The 19,019-nt window shown below is 50.6% G+C and overlaps 1 protein-coding gene across 1 annotated transcript in view; it reads left to right on the top strand.

Annotated features, from left to right (window-relative positions):
* LOC144889639 (uncharacterized) overlaps positions 1-17,354 on the top strand; it is a 358,361-nt gene extending 341,007 nt beyond the window's left edge. Inside the window, exons 4-5 of the mRNA XM_078770657.1 lie at positions 14,441-15,106; positions 16,402-17,354. Of these exons, the coding sequence (XP_078626783.1) occupies positions 14,441-15,106; positions 16,402-16,569 (834 nt within the window). The 3' untranslated portion in view covers positions 16,570-17,354. The remainder of the gene's footprint in view (positions 1-14,440; positions 15,107-16,401) is intronic.
* The last annotated feature ends 1,665 nt before the right edge of the window (positions 17,355-19,019 follow it).

The raw sequence follows: 19,019 nt of genomic DNA on the forward strand, positions 1-19,019 counted from the left end.
CTTGTGCGACCTGTAGGAATATTTGGGGGACAAAGCACAGACAGGGCTGGGGGGGGGAGGGGCTAGGCCAGAGAGGAGTCGGTAGAAGACGGAAAGACCACCATCCTGCCTGCGGTGAGTAAGTGAAAGGCCCTCAGAGATAGCGTCATCGCGGGAGATTCCAATGATTCTGAACTCTTTGGTTTCAACAGCGTGAAGACGAGCTAGGTGTGAGGCAGGAGCACCAGCCCAGAGGGGAGAGCAGTACTCCATTGAGCTGTGGATGAAAGCCTTGTATGTGGTGAGGAGCTCAGGTGTGCCAAGGAAGGAATTCACACGACGGAGGATGCCCAGTCGGCGACTGGCTTTGGAGGCCAGCTTGGAAATGTGGTTTTCCCAGAAAAGATCATGGCAGATAGTGAGAACCAAAAGCTTGAGTGACAGAACTTCTTGGAGAGGATTATTCAGAAAGTAGATGGGAGGGTTGTCCAGTCGGTCTTTTCAGAGAGACATCGTAAGAGTGTGAGATTTGTCAGGATTGAAAGACATGTTCCACTTGTTTGCCCAGTCTGTGAATTTGTCCAGGTCTGCAGCGAATGAGGAGGCTGCAGACTGCCGATCTGAGGGATGAGGAATGGAGGGGCAGAGAGTGGATTCATCAGCAAAGAGATAGAGAGGATTTTCAAGAGAGTCAGAGAGATCATTGACGAAGACCAGAAAAAGCACAGGGCCCAGAAAACTGCCTGGGGGAACTCCAGCCTGAACAGGAAGAGGACATGAGAGAAACCCATTCAGGGCCAGACGTTGACTACGACTAGAGAGGAAGTCCGCGAGCCATGCGTGGAGATTTCCATGGATAACTAAGGAGGAGAGTTTGGTGAGCAGAGCCGTGTGCCAGACCGTATCGAAGGCACGTGATATGTCGAGGGAGACAGCTCTAATTTCCTGTTTGGCATTGAGGACCTCCATACATTGTTGAGACAGCAGAAGCAGCATGTCCAGAGTAGAGTGACCTTGGCTGAAACCAAATTGATGATCAGAGATCAAGCCATTGGAGAAGAGGAAAGATTTCATATCCGAAGCAATGATGGATTCCATGACTTTGCTGATAATTGGGAGAAGGCTGATTGGTCTGTAGTTGCTAGGATCTGTTTTTGCACCTTTTTGTGTAAAGCGGTGATGTTGGTTGATTTCCAAGCAGATGGCAGTTGACCTTGAGCAAAAGAGAGGGTGAAGAGAACAGAGAGAGGGAGTGAAAGAGCGGAAGAACAGGATTTTAGGACCCGTGGGCTGATGCCGTCAGGTCCAGTTGCAGAATCGGAGTCGAGGGTTGACAGAAACTTTTCCACCTTTTCAGGAGGAAAGGACACGGAGTCCAGGAGCAGCTGGGTACGACTGGGTACGGTGGGTACAGAGAGAGATGGGTTTGGGACACAAGATTTAGAGGCAAATACAGAGTTGAGGCATTCAGCTTTTTCACGTGCGGAGTCAGCTGTGTCGCCATTTGAGGTAAGGGAGGGGATGGAGGGGGAACAAACACCAGAAACAGATTTGACCAGATGCCACCAGGATTTGGAAGAGGGAGACAGATAAGAGAGTTCGGTCCTGAGAACGGAGATATATTGTTTCCTGGCTCTCCTGAGGGTGGACACACACTTGTTTCGGGCTTTGTGAAAGGAAATGAGATTTCCTTCCATTGGATTTGCTTTCCAGGAGACGAAGGCAAGTTGTTTCTGGGCAACAGCCTCACCACAAGATTCCATGTACCATGGACGGGAGGAAGGGTATGACAACTGAAGACGAGATGGGATAATTATGTGCATGAGAGAGAGCAATTTACTTTGGAAGACTTCCCAGGATGAGTTGATGTCAGAGGTGGTAGAGATGGGAGACCAGTCCTGATGATTGATGGCTGCTTGAAGACCGTGGCAGTTGGCCTGAGTGAAATGCCAGACTCGTCGATGCTGAGCAGGCTCCCTGAGAATGGTAAGAGAGATGTCCACTTTAACAAGCACATGATCAGATGAGCCGATTGGAGCAGAAGAAGAGCAACAGACATTTTCAGGGAAGTTAGTCATAACCAAGTCCAGAAGAGAAGCTGCTCCGTTGACTGAGATCCGGGTTGGGAAATTGACAGATTGTGTCAAGCCCAGTGAGTCACAGAAGTCCTTTGCTGAGATGCCATGACTTGTGAGAGAGGAACCCACACCCAACCAGGTGGCATGATGACAGTTGAAGTCACCACATATGAGGAAGAGAGAGTTGGGATGAGTGGATAGAAGTTGGTCCATGTTGTCAGACAGTGAAATGTAAATGGAGTCATCACTGTTTGGGGGACGGTACAGAACACATATGAACAAAAGGTGGGAGCGGAGAGGAAGCCGTAGCCAGATGTACTCCTGGGGGTGAGGAGGAGAGAGGGCAGTGCAAGGAGAGTGAGGAAGAGAGTTTTTGATAAAGATAGCCACCCGACCACCAGGCCGAGGCTCAGGTCTATCATACCGGAGGAGGGAGTAACCAGGAAGAGATATTAAGGAATCAGAGACAACTTGAAGGAGGAAAGTCTCTGTTGAGCAGATCAAGTCTGGATTGTCAGAAGCAACCTGTATGGAGAGATCAGTCAGGTTTGAGCAAAGGCCCCGGATGTTTGAGGTCCATACCGTTAATGAAGAGAGAGGGGGAGCATCGGGTACAGGACAGGGGAGGGGAGGGGAGGAGTACGGTAAGATGAAGGATGAGAGGGGGAGGTTAGGAAAGCAGTTGATAGTGTGGCAGGGATTACAGAAGAGTTACAAGAAAGGGAAGGATGAGGAGGATGAAAGGTTTGATGGTGAAGGGATGAGGCACAGTCAGGGGTTGTTTGAGGAGGGGCAGAGGAAAGTAGAAGGTTGGGGGGGGGGGTGGAGGTATGAGATAGAAGGGAGACGAAGTGGGGAGGAGGCAGCTTTGAGGAGGAGGGGGGAGGAGGGAGAATTGGAGAGGAATGGTATGGGGGGAGATTTGAATGGGAGGGGTTGGGGGGAGTTTTGAAGGGGAGGAGTGAGGGGGAGTTTAGGAGGGGAGGGGCAAGGGGGGAGTTTAGGAGGGGAGGGGCAAGGGGGGAGTTTAGGAGGGGAAGGGCAAGGGGGGAGTTCAGGAGTGGAGGGGCAAGGGGGGATTTGGAGGGGAGGGGCAAGGGGGGAGTTTAGGAGGGGAAGGGCAAGGGGGGAGTTCAGGAGTGGAGGGGCAAGGGGTGAGTTTAGGAGGGGAAGGGCAAGGGGGGTGTTTAGGAGTGGAGTGGCAAGGGGGGAGTTCAGGAGTGGAGGGGCAAGGGGTGAGTTTAGGAGTGGAGGGGCAAGAGGGGAGTTTAGAAAGTGGATGATTAATGAAAGACGAACATTGATAACAAATTGGGTTTGTTGTGATTTTCAAGTTAGCAATCCGATTCAGAACTATGGAGGAGGGGTGGAATGAATGAGAATTTAGACCATGTAGTGAGGGAGACGTATAAGAGATTGAATTTCTTTTTTTTGACGCGGAATGAGTTGGTGAGGAAATTGAGAAAAGCCTTTTAAATAGGAAGAAAAACAGCGTGTTGTAAAATACCTCTGAGTAAAACACTGAAGGGGAAAGGTTACACATATTTAAATAATATTTCAACAGAACCGTGAACAATCTTATATGCACAAAATACCAACGGGGGGAGGGCCGAGAGGGGACCACCACGAGTCACGAGAACAGGGCAAAAGGTGGATGGCAAGAAGATAATGGGGGCGTGGGGAACAGCTCACCTGGACAGAAAGTACAGGATGAGACAAACAGCACACGTGGAGAAAGGAAAATAAAAGTTTTTGGTAATTTTTTTTTTGGGGGGGGGGGGGTGTGGGTGGGGATTTAAAACGTTAGACAAAGAGTATTATGTTCGGGGTAGAAGGGAAAAAACTAAGAGGTAAGCAAAACACGATGTAGGGGACTGAAGTTAACAAACACCGACGGGGGTACAAGGCTGCACATGCGGAGCAGAACACGATTAATTAATTACGAGTTGCAGGAAATTGAAACCAAAAACTAATTACAAACAAACAATAATGCATGGACGATAAAATAACGAGTTGAAATTTGACAAACACATGAATGAAAAAATCACCGCTTTGGATTCCCGGAGAGAACCAGGCCTCAAGGTCGGAAGCTTCAACACCGCTTTGGATTCCGGAGAGAACCAGGCCTCAAGGTCGGAAGCTTCAACAACGAGGCCGCGTGGCACGAAATACTCGACTTTTTTACAGGTATGAAAGATTAACACCGATTATCTCCCGAGGGACACGCAAAAGGTACACACACGTAAGATAAATACAGTTTCGACAAAAATACAAATGTGACAATTAGGCTACTTAACTTCGAGCGTGCGTGAAGATCGTGGAACAGCTTCGAAAAACCGTGACCGCCCCAAGGATGCGGCGACAGATAGAACCTTTAACTGTTTACCAGATTCGAACCTTTAACTGATTCAAACGTTTACCCGATCCAAATGTTTACCGGATTCGAACCATTAACTGATTCAAACGTTTACCGGATTCGAACCTTTAACTGATTCAAATGTTTACCGATTCGAACCTTTAACTGATTCAAACGTTTACCGGATTCGAACCTTTAACTGATTCAAACGTTTACCGGATTCGAACCTTTAACTGATTCAAACGTTTACCGGATTCGAACCATTAACTGATTCAAACGTTTACCGGATTCGAACCATTAACTGATTCAAACGTTTACCGGAATCGAACCATTAACTGATTCAAACGTTTACCGGATTCGAACCTTTAACTGATTCAAACGTTTACCGGATTCGAACCATTAACTGATTCAAACGTTTACCGGATTCGAACCATTAACTGATTCAAACGTTTACCGGAATCGAACCATTAACTGATTCAAACGTTCACCGGATTCGAACCATTAACTGATTCAAACGTTTACCGGATTCGAACCTTGAACTGATTCAAACGTTTACCCGATTCGAACCTTTAACTGATTCAAACGTTTACCCGATTCGAACCTTTAACTGATTCAAACGTTTACCGGATTCGAACCTTTTACTGATACTGAAGGAGCTGCGCTCCAACGCGAGACAAAAGAATTGACGCGACCAAAGACGGAATTCGTCCGAGTTGCTTTATTGAAACAAAACAGCTCAGGTATTCTGACAAGCCCGTTTATCGGGCAGCAATATATATACACATTTATGACGGGGCGTTTGCCCGGTAAAACCGAGACCGGGCATGCCCGGGCGTCCTGGACGCGGCCTGGCAAGTCGAGGCTGGGCGTGCCCTGGAAAGGCGAGAGCGGGCATGGCCCGGACGCTCTGGGCGAGCCCTCGAAAGGCGAGTCTGGACATGCCCGGGCGTCCTGGACGCGGCCTGGCAAGTCGAGGCTAGGCATGCCCGGTGCTCTGGGCGAGCCCTGAAAGCGAGAGTGGGGCATGCCGGGAAAGACGAGACCGGGCGTGCCCGGGAGGTTCGGGCGTGCCCGGGAACAGCGAGTCCGGGCATGCCAGGAGAGGTGCGTCTGGGCCCGTCCGGACGAGCCCGGCATGGCGATCGCGCCCTGGCTGCATCCTGGCAGGTGCAAGGCGATTGTGTACATTCAGCGGGAACCGCTACACACGCCCCTCCAGAATCGACCTGCCACCAGCAGGGTCAATTTAAGGGGGGTCCGGATGACCAGGCTGAAGCGACCCCTGGAGGGTTGTGGGGGGGGGGGTCTGATCTGTGGTGGGTGGGTCGAGCGGGGGGAACTGTGGATGGGGGGCGGCCTCGCCACAGAGGAAGGGCCAAATGTGGTGGGTCGGTCGACGTCCACGTGTGCCGGTTTGAGGCGGTCCACAGAGATCCGGTCCGACCGGCCGACAACGTCGACGACGAAGGATTGTCGCCCCGTCGCAGGACCCGGAAGGGCCCGTCGTACGGCGGCCGGGAGTGGCCCCCAGTGCGCGTCATGACGCACAAAGACGTACTCCGCTGTGCGAAGCGCCGGGGGGGGACGTAGGACTGGGGGCCACCGTGGCGGGACGTTGGCACGGGGCAAATCGTCGGGCGGCCTCCTGGAGGTCCGAGCGCTGGTGTGCGGTGGACCAGGGACTGGTAGCGTCGGGCACGAACTTGCCTGGGACGCGGAGCGGCTGGCCGTAGACGAGCTCGGCGGCGGACGCCCGGAGGTCCTCCTTGGGGGCCGTGCGGAGGCCAAAAGGACCCACGGCAGCCGGTCGGTCCAACCGTCATCCTGAAGGCCGGCCATGAGTGTGGCCTTCATGGAGCGGTGAAATCGCTCGCACAACCCGTTGGCTTGGGGGTGGTAGGCCATGGTGCGGTGCAGACGTGACCCAAAACGAGCGGGCGACCACGCCCCAAAGTTCGGACGTGAACTGTGGGCCGCGGTCAGACGAGATGTCCGCCGGTGCGCCGAAGCGCGCGACCCAGGTGGCGATGAACGCCTGCACCACGTCGGCGGTGGTGGTGGAGGTGAGGGCACGGCCTCCGGCCATCTGGTTGTCCCTGTCCACCATGGTGAGCAGGTGGGTGAACCCCCGCGATGGGGGCAGGGGACCCACCAGGTCACGTGGACGTGGTCGAAACGCCGTGCAGGCACGATGAAAGGGGCTAGCGGGGCCTGGGTGTGGCGGTGGATCTTGGCCCGCTGGCAGGCATGCAGGCGTTGGCCCAGTCGCGGACGTTCCGTCGAAGGCCGTGCCAGATGAAACGCACCGACACCAGCTTCTGAGAAGCTTTCCGGCCCGGGTGAGAAAGGCCGTGGATGGAGGCAAAGATGCGGCGCTGCCAGGAAACGGGCACGATGGGCGAGGCTGGCCCTGGAGATGTCGCAGAGCAGGACGGTGCCTGCGAAGGGGATGTCGGCCAGGCGGAGGCCCGTGTCCGCCGCCCGGAGGGCCTGCACCAAGGTGTCGGTGGTCTGGTCGGCCGCCATGAGCGCGAAGTCCACGCCGAGGTGGACCGCGTTCGCACTGGCCCGAGAAAGACAGTCGGCCACGGCGTTGTCTTTGCGGCGACGTGCCGGATGTCCATGGTGAATTCCGACACGGCGGAGAGGTGGCCCTGCTGGCGGGCCGACCACGGCTCCGTGACTTTGGCCAATGCGTAGACCAATGGCTTGTTGTCGACGAAAGCCATGAACGGGCGGCCCTCCAGGAGGTGTCGGAAATGGCGAACGGCCAGAATAGACCGAGCAGCTCGCGGTTGAACGTGCTGTATTTTAACTCGTTCGGCCGGAGTTGCCGGCTGAAAAAAGTGAGTGGCTGCCAAACCCCGTCCACCCATTGTTCATGGACGGCGCCCACCGCGTAGTTGGAGGCGTCCGTAGTGAGGGCGATGGGCGCGTTGAGCACCGGGAGAGCCAGCAGCGTTGCGTCGGCGAGGGCCCGTTTTGCGCTCGCGAAGGCCGCGTCCACGGCCGTGGACCAAACGATGTCAGGCTTGGCCGGCTTGCCCGGAGGACCTCATAAAGGGGCCGCATGAGCGGAGCAGCGCGGGGCATGAATCGGTGATAAAAATTCACCATGGCGAGGAACTCTTGTAGGCCTTGATGGAACAGGGATGCGGGAACGTGGTGATGGCCTCGACCTTGGTCGGCAGCGGCACGGCCCCGGTCTTGTGATGCGGTGGCCCAAAAAGTCAACGGTCGTCGTGCCGAAGTGGCATTTGGCCGGGTTGACAATTAAGCCGTGCTCGCTGAGGCGACCGAACAGTGTTCGGAGGTGGAGGAGGTGCTCGGCGCGGGACGTGCTGGCGACGAGGATGTCGTCCAGATAGACGAAAATAAATGGCAGGTCGCACAGCACGCCGTCCATTAAGTGCTGGAACGCCTGGGCCGCGTTCTTGAGGCCAAACGGCATCCTCAAAAATTCGAACAGGCCGAACGGCGTGATGACGGCCGTCTTCGGGACGTCGGCCCGCCCAGACAGGTACCTGGTGGTATCCCCGTATCAGGTCAATTTTGGAAAATATGACCCGTCCCGCCAAACGGGCAGAAAAGTCTTGGATGCGCGGGATCTCGGGTAACTGTCGGGGGTGGTAGCGTCGTTGAGGTGGCGGTAGTCGCCACACGGGCGCCATCCGCCCCCCGGCTTTGGCACGATGTGCAGTGGTGAGGCCCACATGCTATTGGAGCGCCGCACAATGCCGAGGTGCTCCAACGCATCGAACTCGGCCTTTGCCATGGCGAGCTGGGCCGGGTCGAGGCGGCGGGCCCTGGTGTAGACCGGCGGGCCCGTATTGGGTATGTGGTGCTCGATCCCATGCCGCACTGCGACGGCCGAAAAGGTCGGCCGCGTGAGGGCCGGGAATTCCATGAGCAGGCGAGCAAACTCGTTCGCCATCGGAGGGCGCACGCCAGTTCGGTCGGCGCGGAGCTGCTCATCGTGCACGCCAGGGAGCTGAAGGTCTCGGCATTGACAAGGCGACATCGTTTGACGTCGACAGCAGCCCGTGCGCGCAGAGGAAGTCGGCGCCAGCAAAGTCATGGGACGCAGGCGGTCACAAAGGTCCACTGAAAGCGCTGGCTGCCGAAGCAGAGGGTGACGTCGCGCGGGCCGAAAGTGCGTATGGCCGAGCCATTAGCAGCAACCAAAGAGGGGCTGCAAACGGCGTCCCGCCTGTCCTGCTCGGAGGCAGGTATGACGCTCAGTTTGGCGCCGGTGTCACAAAGGAAACGCCGCCCAGACGCTTTGTCCGAATAAAAAGCAAGTTGCCCGAGTGGCCGGCACTCATGGCTGGGAATGAACGCGGCCCGGCCGTTTCCCGACTTGCCGAAAGTACACGGGGGTCGGCACGTCCGAGCCTTGTGTCCGAACCTGGCGTGGTAATAACACCACACCTGGTCAGGTGGAGGCCCCGGCCGTCGTGTTGGAAGCAGTCGGCGCGGCGTGGCGGCCGCCAGTTGCACCGGCAGTTCGGCCTCCAACCGTGCAGGGCGCTCGGCGTCGTGGGCGTCGCCTCGGACGGCGGCAGGCTCCAGGTAGCCGCACCGATGTGTTGGCCCGCCGAGGAGATCTTATCGGCTTCCCTGGCGAGGGCGCGGGGATCGGTGATCGACGTGCCAGCCAGGGCGAGGCGTACTGGGTGAGGCAGCTGGCGAAGAAACAGCTCGCAGAACAGAAAATCCGGAGAGTGCTCACCGAGCAACGAGAGCATATAGTCCATGCGCTCGGACGGGCGCGTGTCGCCGAGCTCGGGCAGGTCGAGCAGGCGCCGTGCGCGTGCCGCCGGTGAGAGGGCGAAAGCGTCGAGGAGGAGCGTCTTCAGCACGTCATACTTGTCCGCAGCCGGCGGGTGCTCGCGGAGGCTCAGGGCGCGGGCTGCGGTGGTGGAACAGAGCGCTGCCACGACGTGGGGGAAGCGGGTGTCATCCGCGGCAATGCCTCGCAGGGCGAACTGGGAGTCCGCCTGGGCGAACCAAACAGCCGCATGAGCCTCCCAGAAGGTAGGCAGTTTAAGAGTCACTGCCGTGTCCATGTCGGTAGGTCACCAGTGAAGGAGCTGCGCTCCAATGCGAGTCAAAATAATTGACGCGACCAAAGACGGAATTCGTCCGAGTTGCTTTATTGAAACAAAACAGCTCAGTATTCTGACAAGCTCGTTTATCGGGCAGCAATATATATACACATTTATGCCGGGGCATTTTCCCGAAATGCGAGACCGGGCATGCCCGGGTGTCAAGGGCGAGTCTGGAAAGGTGAGTCTGGACATGCCCGGGTGTCCTGGACGCGGCCTGGCAGGTCGAGGCTGGCGTGCCCGAGCGCTCTGGGCGAGCCCTGGAAAGGCGAGAGCGGGCATGCCCGGACGCTCTGGGCGAGCCCTGGAAAGGCGAGTCTGGACATGCCCGGGCGTCCTGGACGCGGCCTGGCAAGTCGAGGCTGGGCGTGCCCAGGCGCTCTGGGCGAGCCCTGGAAAGGCGAGAGCGGGCATGCCCAGGAAAGACGAGACCGGGCGTGCCGGGAGGTTCGGGCATGCCGGGAACAGCGAGTCGGGCATGCCCAGGAGAGGTGCGTCTGGGCCCGTCCGGGATGAGCCGGCATGGCGATCGCGCCCTGGCCGCGTCCTGGCAGGTGCAAGGCGATTTTGTACATTCAGCGGGAACCGCTACAATACAAACGTTTACCGGATTCGAACCATTATCGGATTACCATAGTCCATAATTTACCCTATTTACACATTCGCATCCGCCTTTTGTACAAAGAAATCCACAACAACATCCATATTTGTAAAGGTACAAACCTAACTTTGAATCTCGTGAAGGGTAAAGGGAAAGGGGTAAAGGGTAACGGTAAAGGGAAATGTGTTAACTTCACGGACATCTGTGCGAGGTGATGGAAATAGGAATTCGGAAAAAAGTGAATTCGGATGTAAAGTAGTTTGTAAACATCGATCTGACACATTTACACGAAGCACGGAGTTTAAACTGTAAAACGCGGTTCTGAAGTTGCTTTTCCTGATCTCACGAGTGCGTTGTGTTATCATTTATAAACAATACAAACAAATGAGCATGGAAACGGTTTTTTGAGGATGTAAATTTGGCGCCCCATCCACTGCGCGCCTGGTGCGGTCGTCCTCCTCCTCCTCCCCTCCTCTCCTCCTCCTCCTCATCCTCCCTGTCTCCCCCGCCTCCTCCTCCTCCCCTTCCCCTCCTCCTCCTCCTCCCCTTCCCCTCCTCCTCCTCCTCCCCTTCCCCTCCCCTCCTCCTCCCCCCCTTCCCCTTCCCCTTCCCCTCCTCCCCCTTCCCCTCTTCCTCCTCCTCCTCCTCCTCCCCTTCCCCTCCTCCTCCTCCTCTCCCCTTCCCTCCTCCTCCTCCCCCCTTCCCCTCCTCCTCCTCCCTCCCCCTTCCCTCCTCCTCCTCCCCTTCCCCTCCTCCTCCTCCTCCTTCCCCCCTATAGAGATAACAATAGGCCCCCTTCAAAATCCCCAATCTCTCTCCAAAACCGACACTGGACACCTGCAGTCGAGTTGCGTTCTGCCGATGATCTCCCTGCTCGTTTCGTGGCCGCGGCGCAGAACGCCATTACGCACGTGGTCCACGTTGGAGAGGAGGGGGGAGGGGTGACCACAAGGCGGCGCCCTATGTATGTGTTTGCTAAATAAATGGCCATGACGTGGTCACCACTTGTCCGATTAATATGAAACCTTGAAAACGCACATCCTCAGGTCCCCAGCAATATAGCTGGCAAGTTTCGATTAGATCAGACCGGTGGTTGTCGAGAAACAGCGGTCACAGACGCACAGAGATTACTGGAATTTATAGAGAGATACCAAGTCGAGGCTCATGCTAACATATGGAACATATAATAAAGGAGCTAGAGGGGTGAGGGGGAAGTACAATAACAGTGGAAAACAGGAATATCGGGAGATTTGTGGAAGAGAGAGGGAGGGCTGGGTGCGAGGTTAAAGGTTCGAATCGGTTAAAGGTTCGAATCGGTTAAAGGTCCGAATCGGTTAGAGGTTCGAATCGGTTAAAGGTTCGAATCGGTTAAAGGTTCGAATCGGTTAAAGATTCCAATCCAATAAACGTTTGAATCTGTTAAAGGTTTGAATCGGTTAAAGGTTTGAATCGGGTAAACGTTTGAATCTGTTAAATGTTCGAGTTCGGTAAAGGTTTGAATCGGGTAAACGTTTGAATCGGGTAAAGGTTTGAATCGGGTAAACGTTTGAATCTGGTAAACGTTTGAATCTGTTCAAGGTTCGATTTCGGTAAACCTTTGAATAAGCTAAAGGTTCGAATCCATAAACCTTTGAATAAGCTAAAGGTTCGAATCCATAAACGTTGAATAAGCTAAAGGTTCGAAACTGGGAAACGTATGAATCGTGTAAAGGTTCGAATCCGGTAAACGTTTGAATCGGTCAATGGTTCGAATCCGGTAAACGGTTGAATTGGGTAATGGTTCGAATCCGGTAAACGGTTGAATTGGGTAATGGTTCGAATCCGGTAAACGTTCGAATCGGTTAAAGGTTCGAAGCAGGTAAAGGTTTGAATCGGTCAATGGTTCAAATCCAGTAAACGGTTGAATTGGGTAATGGTTCGAATCCGGTAAACGTTTGAATCGGTTAAAGGTTCGAATCGGGTAAAGGTTTGAATCGGTCAATGGTTCAAATCCGGCAAACGGTTGAATTGGGTAAAGTTCGAATCCGGTAAACGTTTGAATCGGTTAATGTTTCGAATCCAGGAAACGTTTGATCAGTTAAAGGTTCGAATCCTGTAAACGTACATGGGATAAACAAGATGGACACTGCAGGGATTTTAGGAAAAAAAAACACGGAATTTGAAGGAGGTCTATTTGAGGTAGGTTAACAGGGGTAGAAAAGATCAAGGTTTCGGATGGGGGAAGATAAGAGATTGCGGTGAACACCTGTTTTGCAGACCCGGAGGGAGGAATGGGACTAGTTATACTAGTTATACTAGTTATACACCAAAACAAACAACGAAAACGACCGGGAAAGACATCTTTGAGGAAGTTGGCAGAGGTGAAAATCGCACATCCACAGCTCAGAGACTGGAACCGGAAGTGATGATACCAGGTGAACCCTTCGAACTTCGTTTTACTAAAACTCCTATTAGTGGGGCGGCTTAGCCCAAATATTCAAAAGAATTGTGCATTTTGTGATACAAGCACCAAATTTGGCACAAATGTACATTAATATGTTGCGAACATTTTCAGATATTGGGCCACTTTAAATTCCGTAATTTTCTTTTTCAAATGTTTTCAAATTTCGTAATTTCAAATTTTTCGGGTGACACCGTCACAATTTCGGTCTTCGAGGCCGGCCGATAGGCAAAGTGTGACCGGAAGGGACGAGGTTCTCCTGACCACGTGGTCCTCGATCTGGGAAGCGAGAGGCGTTCCATTAGTGGACGCGCCCCTCACGCCCGACTTTTGGGCGGCCCCGGCAGGCCGTTTGTTTTGACGTTCCGTGACAGGCCCCGCACCCCACCTCCGGGCCGACCGAAGCTTGTGCTGAGTACATCATACCTGAACAACTCAGTGAGGCAGAACACAGCAGTGCACACCAGGGTGACCCCTTCAGTGCATAAACCAATTAACCTGTCCACTGCAGGGCATATAGAAATGAAGTTATTTTCTGCATATAATAATAATATAAGTTCAGTTCTATATAACAATTTCTGTTATCACCACTACCACTACAACTACCACTACTACAAGCTTTGTCTGGAATTTTGTGGACTAACAGACAAACAGACATACAGACAAGCTGGGATCAAAACATTACCTCCTTCCACCATTGAGTGTAGAGGTAAACATCATGGAAATTATATCATGCCCTAGATTTAATTCATGCTTACCCGTGTATTTGCTTCACTGGTTCACAAGGTCTTTTGCATACATGTAATTCAGACTCTCGTCTTCATTGCTGACCACACAATGTTCGCAACATATTAATGTACATTTGTGCCAAATTTGGTGCTTGTATCACAAAATGCACAATTCTTTTGAATATTTGGGCTAAGCCGCCCCACTATATCGGCCGGCCTGGAAGACCGAAATTGTGACGGTGTCACCCGAAAAATTTGAAATTACGAAATTTGAAAAAAATTGAAAAAAAGAATTACGGAATTTCAAGTGGCCCAATATCTGAAAATGTTCGCAACATATTAATGTACATTTGTGCCAAATTTGGTGCTTGTATCACAAAATGCACAATTCTTTTGAATATTTGGGCTAAGCCGCCCCACTATATCGGCCGGCCTCGAAGACCGAAATTGTGACGGTGTCACCCGAAAAATTTGAAATTACGAAATTTGAAAAAAATTGAAAAAAAAAATTACGGAATTTCAAGTGGCCCAATATCTGAAAATGTTCGCAACATATTAATGTACATTTGTGCCAAATTTGGTGCTTGTATCACAAAATGCACAACAGGTTTGCTATGCTGCTACACTATATTAAGTGATGGATCAGATGTTTCACTCATGAAATCTCATTATAATCTCTGTTTATGTGTTTTTCGACAGGAGTACATTGTCATGAGACACCTGGCACTCTGTTGTGTTACCTGTTTGTGATTATCGAGTGCACCTTCTGATGATCTTCTTATCCAGTTTGTCATTTCATTTAATAACCTGAATGATTATTCCGAATGTTAATACTCGGGGATTGTTCTTTATGTGAATACGCAAGGAAAATCCCATCAAATGATGGATTCACCCATTCAACACAACACACAGGATTACAGTTAATACAAAGTTATCGATTACATCCGACAAATTATTTGCAATAAATAATGCAGTTCAATAAATAAGACTATCTGGGGAAGATTAGCGGTGACAGGAGAAATTTGTCAACACATTCCATATTGGAATGAGAGCGTTGTAATTTCAGCATGCTACATTAATTATTTATTTATATATATATACTTGCTCTTCCATTACTTAAATATTTCTAATTTTCAATCTCCATTTGCAGGTTTCAATTCAACCCTGCTTCACACTCTCCTCTCACCCCAAGGAAATGGCTTCTTCTTCTTCTTCTTCTTCTGATATTGGAGTTATTTTGAATGAACTCACATGCCCAGTGTGCTTTGAACTCTACAAGGAGCCCGTTGGTTTGCCATGTGGGCACTCATTTTGTCGTGTGTGTATAGAGAAATCCTGGGAGAAAAGGGAAGAAGACACAGGTTATGTTTGTCCATATTGCCGTGAGGTTTTTCCACAAAAACCAAAGCTCAAGAAGAATGTGATCATTGCCAACTTGGTAGAAAATATGAAGTTGAAAAAGGGAAAGTTTGGATTGGAGGTCCGAGATACAGAACGTGGTGATGTGAATGTTAAGGAAGGAATGAAATCAGGGGGCATTGAGAGTTTCTGTGAGGTTTGTAATCGAGAGGCAGCCAAGAGGTGTGTACCTTGTGAGATCCTCTGCTGTGCGAAACACCTGAAGCCTCATAAACAGAAAGGGCACAAACTGGTGGATCCTGGAGTGAAGATTGAGGAACTAAGATGCATTGAGCACAGAAAGCCAATCCAACTCTATTGTAAGGATGATGGGAGCTTGATGTGCATCACGTGCACAGGTGGACAACATCGGGACCACGACGTTGTTGCTTTGGAGATTGCTCATGCTGAACTGAAGGTGAGTAAATCAGTGAAAAAATAGTTATTGCATGTGTTATATCTATACTATTTTGGTTATTTCCGTGAAATAAGCTCATAGAATGTGTCCAGGTGCCCAGCCGTCCGTCCGTGTGTATATATGTACGTCCATCAACATTTGACTAAAATATCTCCTCACAAACTACCCAACCAATTATGGATCTAATTTGTAACGATTTATCAGGCCAGCAAGGTCCCACCCATTGTGCTCACCATCTGCATGAGTGCCCCTTTAAAGGATGTAAAAAGGTTTGCCTTAAATATTGGTATTTTATTTTAAAATCATCTTCTCAGAAACCATGCGACAGATCCCGACCAAACTTGCCAAGAGGCATCTGGACCATGCCCTAACCTTAGGTTGTGCTCCTTATGGGAAATATCACCTGGAAAGGGGGCCATGGGCCCCTCCCAAATCCATCATTTTCACGAAAACATCTCCACAACTACCTCAACGATTATGGACCAAATTTGGTATGAGGCATCAGGGCCTGTTGCTAGAATCTCAGATAAGCCTGTCCTGTGGTTAAACCGCATATCCGGAGCATTAAATGTATCCACTGGAAAGGTTCCAGTAAGTAGGCCCTGGAAAGTAATGTTACGTTTCTAGGGTTATCTAGAAATGCCATACCACAGGGCAATGAAATACCATAGGGCCAGGTAGAATTGTATAGATTACCATGCTCCGTATGTCGCAATGAAGAAGAAGAAACCCCATGTACCATAAGTAGGGAGCCGTTGGACCGTATGTCGTGTAAGAGTTTATCTTTGTTCCCATGATAAGGGGTGTGGTTATGTTAATTAGTTAGGGATTAATGGTAAATTCCCTGTATGTAAATGTCCTCTGTACTTTTCCCCTTGTTCCTTATGACGCACTAAAAACATACGCTACACCTAATATAAACAGTAAATGAAAACCAACTGGAACAGGACATTAAACAATACCGCTGGTGCTGTCAGCGGCCACATCACAACATCAAGCAGGCAGGTCCGTGAGGCCACACCCTGAAGAGCAGTGATTGGTCTGGTATTGTTGAGTGATGAGAGGGACTCGCTGATGGGAGCAGGCAGAGATGTCATCGCGATGACATCAGAACCTTGAGAACGAAAGAGCAGGGTCCAGACATTTGTCCCTCTCTTGGTCCTGGCTTTCATCGTAGGCGGTCATGTTTTACCTGTGTGGTCACCTGTGAGGAGATCGCTGAAAGCTTTTTGGGTGCCTTTTGGGAGCTTTGCAAGTGAAAGGGACGAGTTTTTGGCAGCTGTGTTGTTCTTCAGAGGCGGAAGGGGCCGCGAGCGAGCCGAAGGAGGTCGTGCTATCTGCTTGCCTCGCGCCGGTGGCTACTAAGGGCGCGGTGCCACCGCCATCTTGTGCGCTTCCCATCGGGTGCCTTCAAGCTTCAACGACCACCAAGCTCCCAAAGTGCTCGTCGAGACCAGAGCTGAGTGCTGGCAGAAACATTCATTATTTTTTGCTGCGACGAGCAGCTCCAGGAGAGGACCACGTTGTTGTTGTTGTTGTTGTTGGGGTACCTTTTTGGACAGCGCATGCACATACATGATACACAATGTGCATGCGCACATTATTGCAACAGATATCCTCATGATTCTACATGTTGCAGCTGGTGACCACACTGTGGTCATTGTTCTCTTGGTATTTTATCATTCCCCTTGTCTGTATACGAGTCCATATGGAGGGTCCCTCAATTAGAATTTTAGTTTTACCGTGCATTATTTTGTTACCGACATTTCTTTCAATAAAGCCAGTATTTTTGCATTATAATTCCGTGTCGGGTTTGAGTTGATTATCACAGGTTCAAAGACGTCCAGTGGGACCCATGAAGGTAAGAGCTTCATTACCCATCACTGCCCTCATCCCCCGCGCGTATTCACACCGCCATTAGATTGAACGCCTTGGAGTAAAAGCTCAATTGGCTATCCGTCCCCAGGGGTGCTCACCCCGGGAACGCGACAGTAAGGTCTCATGGGATTGTGCTCCTCATCCGGATCTGTCCCCTGTAAGAGGCTGAAAAGGGGGTTTTGCTTCTGTTGAACACGAGGTAATGTCGCTGATCCGACTTCTCTCTTTCATATAATTTTAATATATCATATTTTTCAAATTCCATCTGCAGAATGGGGCATGGGGGAAATAACTGTCAGTCCCCCACGGCACCCTCCCCAGCCATCTACTGTCAAGACAGCTGAGAAACAGTTTTAGTGATTAATGTCATCCTGGGACCTTTTCTCGTACAGCTCTAGAGTTTTACATGCTTTACAGTTGGTATCAGGTTCTTGTGGTCAAATGCTGTCTTTGGTTTTCGCCAAACATGTCTTCTGGTACTGTGGCCAAATAGCTCTACCTTTGACTCATCTGTCCAGATCACATTGTTCCAGAAGTGCTGGTCTTTGCCTAGTTGTTCATTGGCAAACTTTAGTCTTGCCCTTATTTTCTTTCTGGACAGGAAATAGGTATTGTCATCATTTTAAACATGTGTTATTTTTGCCTGTGGGCTGATTAATGCACAAGGTGAATAATGGTGGCCATCTTGGAATTCAGGATGGCAGATAAACCAAACTAGATACAACTTAGGTGACAACATATTTGGAATCCTTGGTATCACAAACATCGGTATTGCCACAATTTTAAAACTTCAATAATTCTTAGAAGCCGAGTTATAAGGCAAAAAGATGAAAAATGGTGGCCATTTTGTTTTTCCCAAATTTGAGGGTCAAAATCTCAAAATTCAGCCTGGCAAACAATTTTTTTTGAATTCAGCACCCTCAGATTATCCTCAAAAACTTGTTTGCCCACTTTTAACATGAAATGCCTGCAACATTCAATTTTTCTCAAATCTGGACCTGTCCATCTGTCGAGCTTGGGTTTTAATCTTCACAGAGTTAAAAACGTACACTTAGTAAGGGCATTTTATGAGATATTTCACAAATCTGTTAACTAAATTGTTACCAAAAAATTTATTCACCAATATGTTTGTAAAGGTGTGTAATAACATGTGTTAAAATGTTGAAGTTCAACTCTTGTGGGAAACCCAGAAAAAAAGCTGTTGAATTCGGGTACCGAAAAATTATTTTCGAGAATTTTTTTTTTTTTTAATCGGCCCTTAAGTAACTTATGAGGGGTCAAATAAGGGTTTTTCATGATTCTGAGTTGATTGTTAACATTTATATTTTCACTTTTACATTTACACACAAAGTAGCTTTTATTTCACATACATATATAATACTCAAGAGTTATTTCTCATTCACAATGTCAGAAGTTTCAACAGTCATTGTCTATGTCTTCTTCAGACTCAACAACATCATGACTCCAGTTTCTGCATGTAATGCCATTACAGACTCCACAGGCCGAGATGCACGTGACCCCATTCTTCTTGCAGCTGCATCGCCGGTTGCTGCAATCTCCATGACAATTACAGCTCGTGAACTGCAATAGCTCTTCAGGAGCCGTGGGGTCCAGTGTTGGAACTGGCTCATACCCATGCACACCTATTGTCCATCCATAGTCACTGGGGTTCAGAGACATGCTCTGTAGAAGGATCCAGTCCCGGGTCTGCAGGTAGGCACGGAGTGAATGTTGTGCAGCTGCACCCTCTGTTGGAGGTAGAGTCTCTGGTTTGATCACTCCTGCCGCTGCCCAGATTCTGTCACCTGGAGTGAGGAGTGGCTGATCATGAGCCAGGGAGGAGGAAAGCTCAGCGAGGGGGAGAAACATGATCGCGTTCGTTCCTATCTGTTTCCTGTTCGTAAATGGAATAATCTTTACTTCAGTTCCTCTCAGGATCTTAGCTTTGCCGAGTGCCTTCAACTTCACCCGGGGGAAAGCTGCTGTTGTCTGTGGATCTGGCAAAGGTGGTGCCGGAGAGGTGACTTCGATCCAA

This window comes from Myxine glutinosa, chromosome 1 (assembly GCF_964187855.1).
Source record: "Myxine glutinosa chromosome 1, kmMyxGlut1.1, whole genome shotgun sequence".
NCBI lineage: Eukaryota > Metazoa > Chordata > Myxini > Myxiniformes > Myxinidae > Myxine > Myxine glutinosa.